This window comes from Epinephelus lanceolatus, chromosome 18 (genome assembly GCF_041903045.1).
Source record: "Epinephelus lanceolatus isolate andai-2023 chromosome 18, ASM4190304v1, whole genome shotgun sequence".
Taxonomy (NCBI): Eukaryota; Metazoa; Chordata; class Actinopteri; order Perciformes; family Serranidae; genus Epinephelus; species Epinephelus lanceolatus.
The window spans coordinates 30,586,089-30,600,011 of record NC_135751.1 but is presented as its reverse complement, the minus strand read 5'-3'; the positions used below and the strand labels follow the sequence as shown (position 1 = coordinate 30,600,011).

At 37.8% G+C, this 13,923-nt stretch overlaps 1 gene segment (V, D, J or C); it reads left to right on the top strand.

Annotated features, from left to right (window-relative positions):
- The window catches only part of LOC144458666 (immunoglobulin heavy constant gamma 2B-like), a 39,403-nt gene extending 28,552 nt beyond the window's left edge, over positions 1 to 10,851 (top strand). The window contains 6 exon segments of the C gene segment in view: positions 6,919 to 7,209; positions 7,432 to 7,602; positions 7,735 to 8,031; positions 8,490 to 8,834; positions 9,249 to 9,403; positions 10,715 to 10,851. Coding sequence covers positions 6,919 to 7,209; positions 7,432 to 7,602; positions 7,735 to 8,031; positions 8,490 to 8,834; positions 9,249 to 9,403; positions 10,715 to 10,723 — 1,268 coding nt within the window.
- Positions 10,852 to 13,923: the final 3,072 nt, after the last annotated feature.

The following is a 13,923-nucleotide window of genomic DNA, read 5'->3' as shown; positions in this document are numbered from 1 at the left end:
AACACAAAAATAGATAATCTGTACTAACAAACAAGCTGACACTATGGCATAGTCAATAACGCTGTTACCATTATAGTTAAAACAGGTGTAACGCCCAATGCCTTTATCAGACCCAAATCTTCCATTTACAATCTTCAACTCTGAACTTTGACATAAGTCAATTAGGCTGTGACCGTTATTATTAGTCATTAAATCTTCACTGACCCTCTGTAGATCCATCAAAGAAAAATCATTTATGTCACTGTTTAAAAGCATTTCGCCATCAAAAGACAGCCCATTTCTAATATTCGTTCCCACCTACATTTAAAGAGTCACTTAAATGTAGAGTACCAGTTCTTGAATTGAAATCACCCAACATCACTACTGGTAAACTGTATTTACTGTTCATAAATGAAATATCTTGGGAAACATTTCCAAAATAGTCCTTGTTGAAAAAAAACAAACAGATCCTTCATGTGGCACATAAACTGTTCCCAAGATGAATTCAAACCCAAAAGCTGCTTTGGCCACTTTAGTCCACAGGATGGCGTCAGAAGTAGTGTCTTTTATCTCCTGAACATAATTTGCAAACTCATTTTTAACTAATAGACATATCCCATGTATACCACCATGTTTATAACTTGATTTCTTCTTTTCTAGCACGAAAGGAGTAAATCCATCACTGTCTGATTTACAGATATTATCTGTTTTGGTCTCTGTTAAACAAATAAAGTCATAGTCTTTAATGTATTCTGTAAGAATCCCAAGTTGAAATTTAGCACGTTATCCACACACATTTAGTCCAAGGAATTTGATATCTGTCTCCTGTTTAGTCTTAAATCGACCGGAAGAATTTTTACAAGTTGCATCCTTGATACAAGCTGCATGTAGTGAGGGGTCAGCGCTGGCCTAGGGGAGGTCTACATAAATCCCGACACTTTGGGCTTTTTCTGCAGACCATCCCAGTTTGGACATTAGCTCATCACCGGAGTAGATGGTTTTCTTCACCTCTTGATCGTTGTCCTTAATGATGCAACAGATGTTACCGTCCATTGTCCAGGCTCTTTTAATCTCTGGATCCATCCTCACTTGTCTCAGGATCTTTCCTCTCAAAGGCGTAAGGTCTTCCTCAATAAAGACTCTGTTTTTCCCATCAATACTCCTTAGACGTTTTTTGTTTCTCATAATTTGAAGTTTGGTTTCATACCTGACAAACTTGACAAAAATGTTTCTGCTGCGGTGTTGATCTTCAGCCTCGTGCACTCTTCCACGTTTCCCTAGCAGACGGTAACTTACGCTGATGTCCTGCTCTTTCATCTCCACTCCCATCTCGGCTGCCAGATCAACTACTACTTTCTATGTGTTCTCACCGTTTGTTAACGGGATTCCTCTAATGATAATGTTTGTCTTGCAAGTAGTTTGCTCAGCTTTGTCACACTCAAATTTCAATTTACTTATCTCCATCGCAGCTTTGGTCGCTGCTTTCACAGCTGACTCTTGTCCTCTTCTGATCATGTCCATGTGTTTTCCCCACTCTTGGAGCCTGTGAAGCGACAGTCCACCATGCAGTCAGCAGAGACTTATTTCACTGGCTGCACAATTAATGGAAATGTGCAGATAAATGTGTATAAAGAGTAAGTGCCTGGCGCACCATGTCTGCGTTACATAGCAACGGTGGCAGCGGAGTCCTGAGGGAACTATTTTTGTTGGCGGAAGACAAATAAGCCTTGCTTATTTAACTGTTGTACTGTTGTATAAAAGCAATATCACACTTGAGCTCGTGATGTTATACTCGTATATCGTCACGGCTGTGATTGTCTTTGGCACGAGGCCGCAGCCCTGACGATATACGAGTATAACATCACTCCCTCTCGTGTGATATGGCTTAAATATTATACTTTTTTTTCTGAATCATTTTTTGTACATGTTGTTTACATCACAAATATAAGAACACATTACCTTTGTCCCTGCAATACATAAAGTCCTGAAAACTGTTCCTGAGGAAAATTTACTCTAAACATTAAACACACATAAAAACTCAAAAGCCACTTGTTAATAAAAGGACCAAAGACAGCACAACAACATGATGACTGAAATTAAACCACGACAAACACTTTACACTTCTACAAATGAAGACACACTAATGTTTGTAAGTTATGTGGAATCTACATTGAGTCATAATATGAATGAAAAATAATGTTGCTTTTCCTTCATAAAATCACCAGAGGGCAGTCAGTGTCAAGTTTCTGTCTCTTCTGTGACTTAAAGGAGACACTCAGATCTGCTGTTCTCACCGACCTTAACTGACTGATACTCAAACCATGGAGAGTTCATATTTCTCTATTCTACATCAATAGGTACATTTCTGAAGTTTGATTAAAATAATTTCTGAGAGACGACAGCAGTGATCTATAAAGTGAAGATGAGTGATGACAGCATATTTAATTTACATTTATCATTTGTGTTGAGGCAGACATTAAACAGTCGGTTGATCTGACTGTAAATGTTTTTAATCTGACTCATATTATCATCATCATAAATGTGTTTTCTTTCATGTGTATCAAAATAAATGTTCACAACCAATTCAGAGCTCTGACTACATGTGACAGGACAGTTCATCCTTCTTTTATAGCCTGTCAGTGTCCTTCTCTATGCAAAGTGAACTTCCTCACAGTCTGCTATAAAGACTTGATATCATGCTGTCAGCTGCTGCAGAAGAAGAGAAGCTCCCATCAGATCACCTTCAATACCAACCATGTTCTCTGTAGCTCTGCTGCTGCTGCTGGCTGCTGGATCCTGTGAGTCTCACTGAGGCAGAGACACTGACAGTATGATCACAGCACACTGACTGTTCACTCTTATTACACTCATTCAATATTCAACATGTTTTCCTCCACAGGTGTGAAGTGTCAACAGTTGACACAGCCAGCCTCTGTGACTGTGCAGCCAGGTCAACGTCTGACCATCACCTGTCAGGTCTCTTATTCTGTGAGCAGCTATCGAACACACTGGATCAGACAGCCTGCAGGGAAAGGACTGGAGTGGATTGCAAGTGCACATGTTGGATACAGCACATACTACAAAGATTCACTGAAGAACAAGTTCAGTATCAGCTTAGACTCTTCCAGCAAAACAGTGACTCTAAACGGACAGAATGTGCAGCCTGAAGACACTGCTGTGTATTACTGTGCCAGAGAGCCACAGTGACACAAAGCATCAGTAGACCTGAACAAAAACCCCTCAGTGCCTGAACACTTGTAACATGAAGCCACCAGAGGAGGAGCCCTCAGACCACTAATGATTTCAACACCAGCTCATTGTTATAGTACAGAGAGAAACAGTCTTTAATGGTTCTTAAATAAATCTCTTCTTTTTAATCTTCCATAAAATTGTTATTAAAACAAACAAACAAAAAATGCAGTTCTTATCTGAAGCATAACTGCATTTGTGACTGGCTACATTATAGTCTTGAGCCAACTTCATGGTGATGTTAAATAGTCAAACTAGAGAAAAGTTTGTTTTCATTGACAATCAGAAATTTTGTCAGAAATTCCAGTTCCACCTTCTCTTTGTGTGAGATGCACCTTCGTGACTAAACAACTGGTATAGTTTACAAGCCAGCTTATTCCACGTCAGTCAAGAATCGCTTCACCACTTCCAGAGACAACAACGTGGACCAGGTGTATCTGCAGATGAACAGCTTGACGGCTGAAGATTCTGCTGTTTATTATTGCGCTCGAGAGCCACAGTGACACAGGAAGCCACAGAGCTGTACACAAACCACTGAAAATGCCACTGTGACAGTCACTAATAGAAAGTGCTGTAAAACCACCCCATGCAAGATGTTTTTAAACAGACCCCTAATTCATGTCTATCCTAAGCGTTCCCCTGCAGTATGCTTCATTCACAACTTGTCTACAACAGCAACAAAGAGTGGAGTTTACACACATCAGGCTGACCTTCTCCTCATCTTTAAAACCAATTACAGAAGAATAATCTTTATTTTGTTGTATTGGGAACAGCCCATTGGTTCGACATCCCATTGTTCCGACCATATTAAACCCATTGTTCCGAAGTCCGTTCCAAAATCATCATGATGCCCTGTGGTTAAGGTCTGGTTAGGTTTAGGCACAAAAACCACTTGGTTAGGGTTAGGAAAAGATCATGGTGTGGGTTAAAATGAAAAAGAAAGTGACAAACACATAAGCCGTGAACCTGCTTCGCCTCAAGCCTTTCCAAGCTGACCGGTCGCGGCGCACCATCAAGGCAGAAATACGCCCGCCAGGAGCTGTTCATCACCACGGACCGTCGAACTAATGGGATGTCGAACCAATGACATGGACCCGTTTTATTACCCTCTCATCTACTGATGTCTGCCAAAAAGCCCAAATGAAATGAAGCTCTAATTAAATTTAAACATTCTCAGTTGCTTTGATGTTTTAATTTTTATTCTACAAATTTACAAAAGCATTTAAAAATGTTACCAATTATATAATCTCACATTTATTTTCATCTGAATGCATTTTGTTCAGTGTTCTTCAAGTCCCTTAACAAGCTGAGTTTGAAAGCTCCTTTATTTCTTTTATAAACACATATATATATATATATATATATATATTGAATAGAAAATAGTATTTTACTTATTAAATAAAATATAATTTCTAAAGCAGACTATGTTGCTACAGTTTCCGAGCACTGCATCCAGCTTTACAGTCTGAATAAAGGATGCTGTTGACCACAATACAGTGGGTTGGTGTTACATCAATATATTAAAAGTTGTTTTTTAATGTTGAAAAGATGACCTTGGAGTCATTTTTAAGTTAAGTTTTTCAGATTCAAATGTGACCATAAGCCATGTCACGGTACATTAATGACAATGACAGGAAAAAACAACACTGAATTTAAAAGAAATCCCAATAAACTGATTAAAACATGTACAATGCAAAATGCTAACATTTAATATGGCTTTGTTAATTAGAATAGAAGTTTTGTGATATTCTTACCCACTGCTGACAGTACATGTCCCTGTTCCTCGAGTGCAGGAAACAGTGTCAGGTTTCTGTATGAGGGTTTATCACAGTGTACGGGGCAGCACAGAGATATAGAGCCATACAAAAACCTAACAGCAACAATCTGCAACACTCTCCCATTCTTGTGACAGAGAAAAAGGACAGGATGAAATATTTCTCATTGGAATATGAGGTAACACTGTGTTTATCATTTTTAATGAGCAGATTAGTCATTAAAAGTTAGTTAATCAATCGTTTAAAGTCACAGTTAGTGCGCAGATGTAAATGTTATCTTCCAGTAAATCTTTATTTTAAGAACTGATTAAGAATCAGCACAAAACACATGATCATAGGATGACACCAGGGTATAATACTGACCAGGATTTATGTTTATTTCAGTCACATAACAACGTCTTCGGGCACTTTTCTGGTACATGAGGTTTTTGTTTAGGCACTGAATGCAGATGTAGCACTGTGATGCTTTCGACTACTGGGGCCAGGGGACTGATGTCACAGTATCTTCACGTAAGTCACATTTAAACTTTTAATTTTTAGTACGAAGTCTTTTTGTCTTTTTTGTGTGTTTTTAGTGTGTTTCTTGATGGTAGAGAAGTTTATCTAATGGCCTTATTTAGGTTTATACTGATGTGAAACAGAGCAGACAGATGTTTGTAACGCAGCTGTTTCTTAGAAAGCTTTGAAAACATTTTCTTTGGCATCATCACTAAATGCAGGTTTGAGATGTTCGTAGAATTTATTCAGCTCGATTATAATTTGCTGATGAGTGATTTTGTATTATCATGGATATTAATTATAAACCACGCCGTACCTGGATTTGTTTTAATAAGAAGTTAGCGTAAAGCTAAACATATATTTTATTTGTGAGATTAATACCAGGTCAGTGTGTGTGTGTGTGTGTGTGTGTGTGTGTGTGTGTGTGTGTGTGTGTGTGTTAAATATCTAAACACTGAAGAAAGACATAATCAAGTACATACGTTTATCTTGTGTCAAAGTCAAAGTTGTTCGTGTATTAACTTGTTGATTATATCCGTTATGTTAACATTATTAGAATATGGATTATATGTCATTATTTATTCCTTTATTAGTTAATATTAAATACATAATTTAAAAAGATTGTTGAGATAAACCAGGCACGTAAGAACAATTTAGGATTTCAGTTTGTGAAATGTTCAAATCCTCCGACAACTAGTAGCATTTTATATTTACAATCTCCCTGATTGTAAATTGAGTTACAGGTGGTTATAAAGATAACAAAAAAAATGTTTTTTGGAAAAATTAATTAATTATTTTTATTCACCATATATTAGACCCAAAGTGTTTGATATTAAATAAATGAATAGGACATTTGAAGAAAGTATCAAGATTATATTTATTGAATTAGTTCACAATTTATGGTTACATCGCATAGTATATATGTATTTATATTTTATATATGTATATCAATATATTGTATTTATTTTTATGATTTTTATGTCATATTGTCAGACAATTGATTAGCTGTTATAATTCATATGACTTTATATTTTAAAGTTACACTTTGAAATGAACTGTACCGACCTATTGTTTTTAACTTGAAATGAAAACAAAAAAAAAAAATACTCTAATGACTCGAATTCCACAAGATCGATGCCCGACACGGCAAAAAAGGTTTTAAACTGACTAATTCTTTTTGACACAACAGTGTGGTTTTGCTGTTGTATAAACTCAGATTAAACTGTTTATCAGTGATAATAATAATAACGTATTTATTCATTAAAATGATTTTTGGGCAGGTGTCTCTGTCTTCAGTTAGATCAGTCAATGCACTATATTTATGATTCATTTTTAGACAGGCTGTTGATCACCTGTGTTCTTTCATTGGCCTGTATTGGTATTTACATGTTTTGACACTTGTAAAACTCTTTCACAGAAACAGCTGCGGCCCCGGCTCTGTTTCCTTTGGTTCAGTGTAACTCTGGGACTGCAGGTACAGTCACTGTTGGCTGTATTGCACAAGACTTCTTCCCAGAGAGTCTCACTTTCCAGTGGACCGATGCCAGCGGGAACACGCAGATTTTTAAACAATATCCTACGGCTGTGAAAGACAACAAATATACAGGAGTCAGTGTGCTAGATGTGTCAAAGTCTGACTGGGATTCAAGGAGGAGTTTTAGTTGCTCAGTGACTCACCCTGGAGGCTCCAAAAACGTGACATTGCAAAGTAAGTGATTTTTAAGTTATTACTATGGCTTGCTTACGTTCATGAGCCCACATGCATCACCTTCTTAATCTGGTTTTTATCTGAAAATGTTCAGTAATCACTTCTGTTTCTAATGTTTACCTTCATCTGTCCTGTATTTTACATTCAGAATTCTAAAATGAATAATTAATGACTGATGTCAATTAAAATCTTTACTTGTGTCTTTTTCTTCCACATGATTAGAGCCTCCTCCTCCACCACCTCCTAAGGTAACTTTGGTAGCAGTGCCAGCAGGAGACACTCAGACCCTGGTGTGTATGATTGAGGATCTTCCCTCAAATCAATTGTCAGTCAAATGGAAAAAGAATGCTAACTCTGTTACTAGCTTCACTGACTGTGACTGTGACTGTGACTGTGACAGTTAACTCTGACTTACAGTACATAACAGTGTTGTACTGTAAGTCAGAGTTAACTGTCACAGTATGCTCAAACATAGTTTTTACTGCTGTACTAAACTGGTTTTCTCTGTTGCTCTCGTTTATGTAGTTCCTATCACAGTGACACTGACCCAATCAAGTCCCAAAGAAATATTCAGCAACAACCAGGCAAAATTTGAGTGTGTCATTACTGGACCGGACCAGAGCGTTATAAATGACTTTCAGATCATCTGGCAAGTCGATGGACAAAATGTGACCGACAACATTGAAACAAAACCTGGAATCAAGAAAATCAGCACGATGACTCGTGCTCACACTGATTGGCAGAGTATCAACAAAGTGCGCTGTTCTGCCATAAGAGACAATATGACACCAGTTATTCAGGAACTGACCATCCAGAAAGGAGGTATGCTGCTGAGTGATAGAAAAGTACTCTGAGAGTCTGAGGAGGCAGCTAACTTTCTGGGGATGAATGTAAATTCAGGTTTACATTTTTTGGACAGGACTTTCTTGGAATATCTGCACAGAGCTATAGAGCAAAAATGATAGACGAGCACTGCTGCAGATAACGTTCAATCAGACATCACACATAGTTACAGGCAGGATGGAGGTCAGGCTTAAGAGTGATGTTCGGAAGTGTTTTAAACAAAATGAATGTTCACTGAAAGCTTTGTAATGTTAAATGTGCATATAGTAATCTCAACAGTCTGTGCAGCACAGAAAAGTAGGCTGACCCTAACCCCTATCAGCATGATTGCACCAGTGTTAAGACCACATCCTTATGTCCCATGTCATAATCTACTGTATTTAAAGCAAATGTAAAGTTTATGTATGAACCTCCTTAGTAAACCAAATCTTTTACAGATGGGAGTGATCCAAAAGTGATAGTCCACATTCTCCCATCGGAGGACATCGACAAACCAGCTCAGGGGTCAGAGGTCACTCTGGTGTGTCTGGTCTTCAGTCGTGCGCAGCAGGATTACTACATCGCCTGGAGAGAAGATGCTGGACAAAATACCGGCACCTATAGCGATGGCATTAACTTCCCCCCACAGAAGATCCAAAATGGATACTTAGTTACAAGTATTTACATCACCACCAAGGACAAGTGGAACACAACCAAGTTCTCCTGCAACGTCTGGCCAGCTGGTGGGAACAAGTCAATGAAATCCCGAGACGTGTCTTACGCCCTGAGTAACTCTGTTGAATGTAAGAAATAGCAGACTCAGCTTTAAATGTGGCACTCTGTGCTCATGTCTGTCTCTGTGTGTGCTCTCTGCCATGAGAGCCTGTCTTTGTGATTGTACAATTCACAGTCAACATGTCAGTTTACTTTGGTTTGTCATAATGTTGTGTTTCAATCTGTCTCTGTCACACTGTCGAACAGCTTGAGAAGTGTGCTGTTTCTAATAAATGTTGCATGGAGACACTGTTGTTGAATGAATGACTTCAATACATTGAAACAAGTTTTAAGTGATACCTCACGTAGTACTGCACTGGTCCACTGCTCAACTGGACTCAAGTTCAAAGTGAATAATGCTCGACACACAAACACACACACACACACACACACACACACACACACACGGACACATCTAACCACCTATACCTTCCTCTTCTTAGATTTTAATCCAAAGTCAAACCTGGATTTTGCTCTGAGCTGCACTGACGGTGCCGTTGAGGAGGATGAGTACAGCAGCCTTTGGTCCACAACCTCTTCCTTCATATTCCTCTTCATATGCTCTCTCCTCTATAGCACCATAATCAGCCTGGTCAAGGTAAACATGCAGGCTTTCTCTGCATTTCATATGTACTGAGGACTAAAGACTGTGTAAGATATAATGCTGGATTCAAGTTATGAAATAAAGCCAACTCATCTTCACAGACAAGAATGTGCAGAGGAAGAAAAGACAAGAGAGATACTAATGTGAAAGTCATGATGATGGTCCTGAAAAAGGAGACCATTGTAAACCAAGTGAATGCATCCATTTAGCTTAATATAATTAGACAAAAGGGACAAAAAAATCAAACATGTACTTGATTATCAGGTCTGAAAAGTTAATTGGCCCCAGATCAGTCTTTATGGCTGTTGAATTTCTCTATCTGGCTGTGTAAATACTGGATGTAGCCACCATGACATCACCCATTGGTTTGTGAAGTCCTGTTTTAAAGCCTTGAGTTTGACATTTTGGTGGTCGGTGTCTTAGATGTTCTTTGATCTTAGATTCATATTTGGACGAAAGAGTGGAGATAGCCTTGTCCTTACTCTAGCTGCTAGCTTGGTTAGCATGTTGCCCTTACAGTCTCTGTTTAACTGTGATAATGCTAATGCTAATGATCACTGGTGAAAAACAGGCTTAAAACTATTAAAACAAAATACCAGAATGCTGAAGAAGACTTTTTAGGCAACCAAAATGTTGCATTGAACTTTCCTAAACTGAAAACACACTGAATTAGCAACACTTATGACTACACCATCTTTGAATCTGGGGTTACGCCATGGTTACATTACCTAACTAACGTTGCTGCCTTGGTATTGACTGACGGCATCTTCTCTTATCTTAAGCCTTAATAAAATCATAACAGGTGAGTTATATAGAAATTCAGCTCCCGTGCAGTTGTCATGAAGGGTGAAATTATCTGTTTACACCGAAACTGTTTTTTGTACCAGGCTGTATACATGTTTGCTTCTGCTATAAAGTTTGGCATTTTAACATGGGGGTCTACTTCTGCATTGCATTTTTCATCCCTGGTGATTGCTGCTTGCAGCCAGCACATAAAATATTCTGATTTGTGTGTATTCAATGCTCCACGACACATACTGACATATACCAGTTTATTGAATCAAACACATTAGAGATGCCACCTTGGTGTAATGAATCACAGGTAGCCAGTCATGTCCTGGTGTATGAGGATAAATCTTTTTTATGCAAGTTGTCAAAAATTGTAATTAAATTAAATGTTTATCCAATCCATCAGTTAATATAACTGTTATAGAAAACCAGTTGGCCACAACTATCTAGTAGTAGTCTAAAGTGACCAGTCAAACCTTACCACTATTTAACACTATTTATTTTTTGTTTTTGCAGATAAAGTGATAAAGGATGAGATGGATGTACAGCACAGACGACTGCAGGTCTTCATTCACTTTTTTTTTTTTTTTTAATATAAAGGAGTTTTGAGTTTTGAAAACATGTACAAAATCAATAATCTAACATAAAGTTGCTGAATTAAATGGTTGTTATATGTAATGATTAACTATGATTAACTGTGTTATATCAATGTATTTCTCTGTAACCTGGATAAAAATAAAAATACAATTGCAAATCTTAAACATCTTTCTGTGTTGGTTCCTGCTGTTATGATTACAGAAATTATTGATCACTTTTCTTAAACACGTAATGTCACTGAAATGTGTTTGTGTTTAGTATTAACTTTTCATTTACACATAATTCAATTGCACAGTAGTAGAAATAGATATATTCTGTATCTGGTTTTTCATTTGGTAGATTAAATATAAATTTTACTTTTAATATTCAGTGACTTTGTTGATTATATTTGCTTTCATTTATTTATCATAAATAAGAATTACATAGCTGCATAATTAAATTAAAGGGAGTATGACTATGAGTGATAGAAAGCTTTTGAGGATTTTGTCATCACTGAGAGTCACAACAGGGATCTAAGAACATCTGTAATAACACCGCAGCAAGACAACATACCACAAACTTCTGTTATCAGTTAAGCTCTGAAGGTTTTTCAGTTTCCTGGTGTTTCTAAACATATCATCTTTAGAGAGTCACTTCCCCCTCTCTCTGCACCTCTGGGACCACACCTGTACTAGTGAAACTTTGTGGAAACCATCAGAGCTACAAATAAACTTCCTTGAAACAAGAGACCCATCTTTAACTGCACATATTTGCATGTCGGCCTGTACCCAGGCGTGAAACGGCGAGCATGCATAAAGCAGACACACGTCCTCACGGACAGAGACAGCACAAGAAATCTATGAAATACCACGAGGAGGCAGGATAAATGAACAGAGTAATCAAATACACAGGATTTTATGAACTCATCAAACAACAGGACAGCAACATAGGACGTGCAGAGTGCAGAAAATACCAGACACAGTACAAGTATATTTGTGTATCCTGTTGTTTCTTTGCTGTATGATTGTAAGTTCATGATGACTATAGAGATAGGTAGTTTCACTTCAGTGTTCTTCTGAGTATCTGGAGCATCATGGTTGCACACAGCAGGAGCTGTACGTCTTTGAGATCTTGTGTGATGACGAGTGTGGCATTGTAACTAGTTCCTTTTAGTTTTGTCTAGAAGGTGTCTCTCACTGCCACTGCCTGACTGAGCTGGATATTAGAAGAAGACGCAGAGTCTGTGGCAGTTCCCCATTATCAAAGGGGGATTTATAGCACCCTCAGCAGATTAGGAAGGAGTGCTGCTGACCAAAATATGGATACCTGTTGGTGCTGCTCTTAGTATCTGAACACTTCAATTAATTCTAACATAGGTGACTTCAAAGTGTATATTTTTCCCACTATGTTTTTTGCTGCTCCCTGATTTGTTGCACGTGTTAGGCGGTTACTAAAGGCAGCTTTACATGCTCACAATTGTGGGTATAATTTAGCAAACTGAATGAAGATACAGCTGTACTGGGGGAAAAAGCAGCTGCATTTATGGACAGTAACAAGAATGACACATTTAAAGCAGGGGTGTTGAACATACGGCCTGAGGCTCACTAGATGACTTTGCACACCTGATATTGATGTACTTGTGAAGGCTAAGAAGTGTCAGGTTTCAGGAGCAATTTAAACAGTGAGTAGATACTTGATGTAAAATGCTGCCTAAGAGGCGTTTCACCCTCACCAGAATACAGCTCTCTGAAATAACAATGAATATTTCCTGTGGCCATATTTAAAGATACTGAACATTGTGCAAAACATTATCAACTGGCAGCGTCAGTACAAAAGATTCTGTATCTGACTTCTATCTTTAAACAGTATGGGTGGAGCCCTGCTGCTGAGGCACTGACATAACTTTACATTGTAAATGGTTTGTGAGGCAGGGGATGACTTAACCTGCTTCCCCAGTACTGTCCACTTTAGTGGGAGTGGAAAATTATGAAAGAAATGCACATGTAATCAAAGTGAGTGGTAGACTGAGACATACTGTTGAATTTGCACATATTTTTCTTAGAATATCGTGGGCTGTTCATCATTTGTTTTGTAAAGGGATGAACGTTTAAGAATGTACAGGGGAAAAATTTGAAGGGGTTGTTATTTATAGATTATTATTATGCAGTGGTTATACTGGTCTGGCCCAGTTGAGATCAAATTGGGCCCATGAGCTAAAATGAGTTTGATACCGCTGATTTAAAGGAACCCTCATTGCAAAAGAACAGCAATTAAGAGCATTTACTGTATCATCTTTATCTAAATTATTAGTTCACAAAAGATATATTCCACTATATATTTGAACCTTTTTTGCTGCTCTAATCACACATTTCAACCACAGTGATTTTGAGAGGTTAATCTCACAAATTATCCAACCTTCTGCCTTTGCAAAGATTTAAAACATACCAAAATATGCATATATTTTAAGTGTACAAGTGAACTGAGTTTTGTGCGGCTGGAACTACCAGGGTCTGATAAATGACCTACTTCTCCTAAATTAACTCAATAAATGTATTTATTTATTCATTCTTTTTCATTGTTCGTTTGTCAGTTATTAATAACACAAAAGAAACATCTGGTGCTGCCATTGATTAATTCAGAAACATAATTCAACCAGTATGTCCTTCAGATTCATTACAAAAGATATTTCTTTATTTAATACTGTTTAAGTGTCAGTGGGACACTCTGACTTACACACCAGCTGGTTAATAGAGGTCAGAAAAGTGAGTGCTGACTGCCATCTAGTGGCCTCTCTCACTTGGTCATGGGAAGGACATGATCAAGATGACTTTTTTTTGCTTCTTTACTTGCAGCCAAACTTTATCATGATTCTTTCATTCAATAGTAAAACACAGCAAAACCCTAAATAGTCAGAATATACACGTATTGTAGTTGCTCAGTTTTGTTTAAATACTCTATCAGAATTAAAGCTGCATAAGCTCAGTGACTAATGTACATTAAAGCAGCAGCTGGTAACATGCAACCAAATGTCTGCACTGCCCTGGAGGTTCATCCTGTAGCAAAGGTGATTCCAAAGATGAACTATACAAGTTGAAAATAATGTTCTGCTGCCATCTACAGGCTGACTTTGTTAGGTACAGTGTGATGTG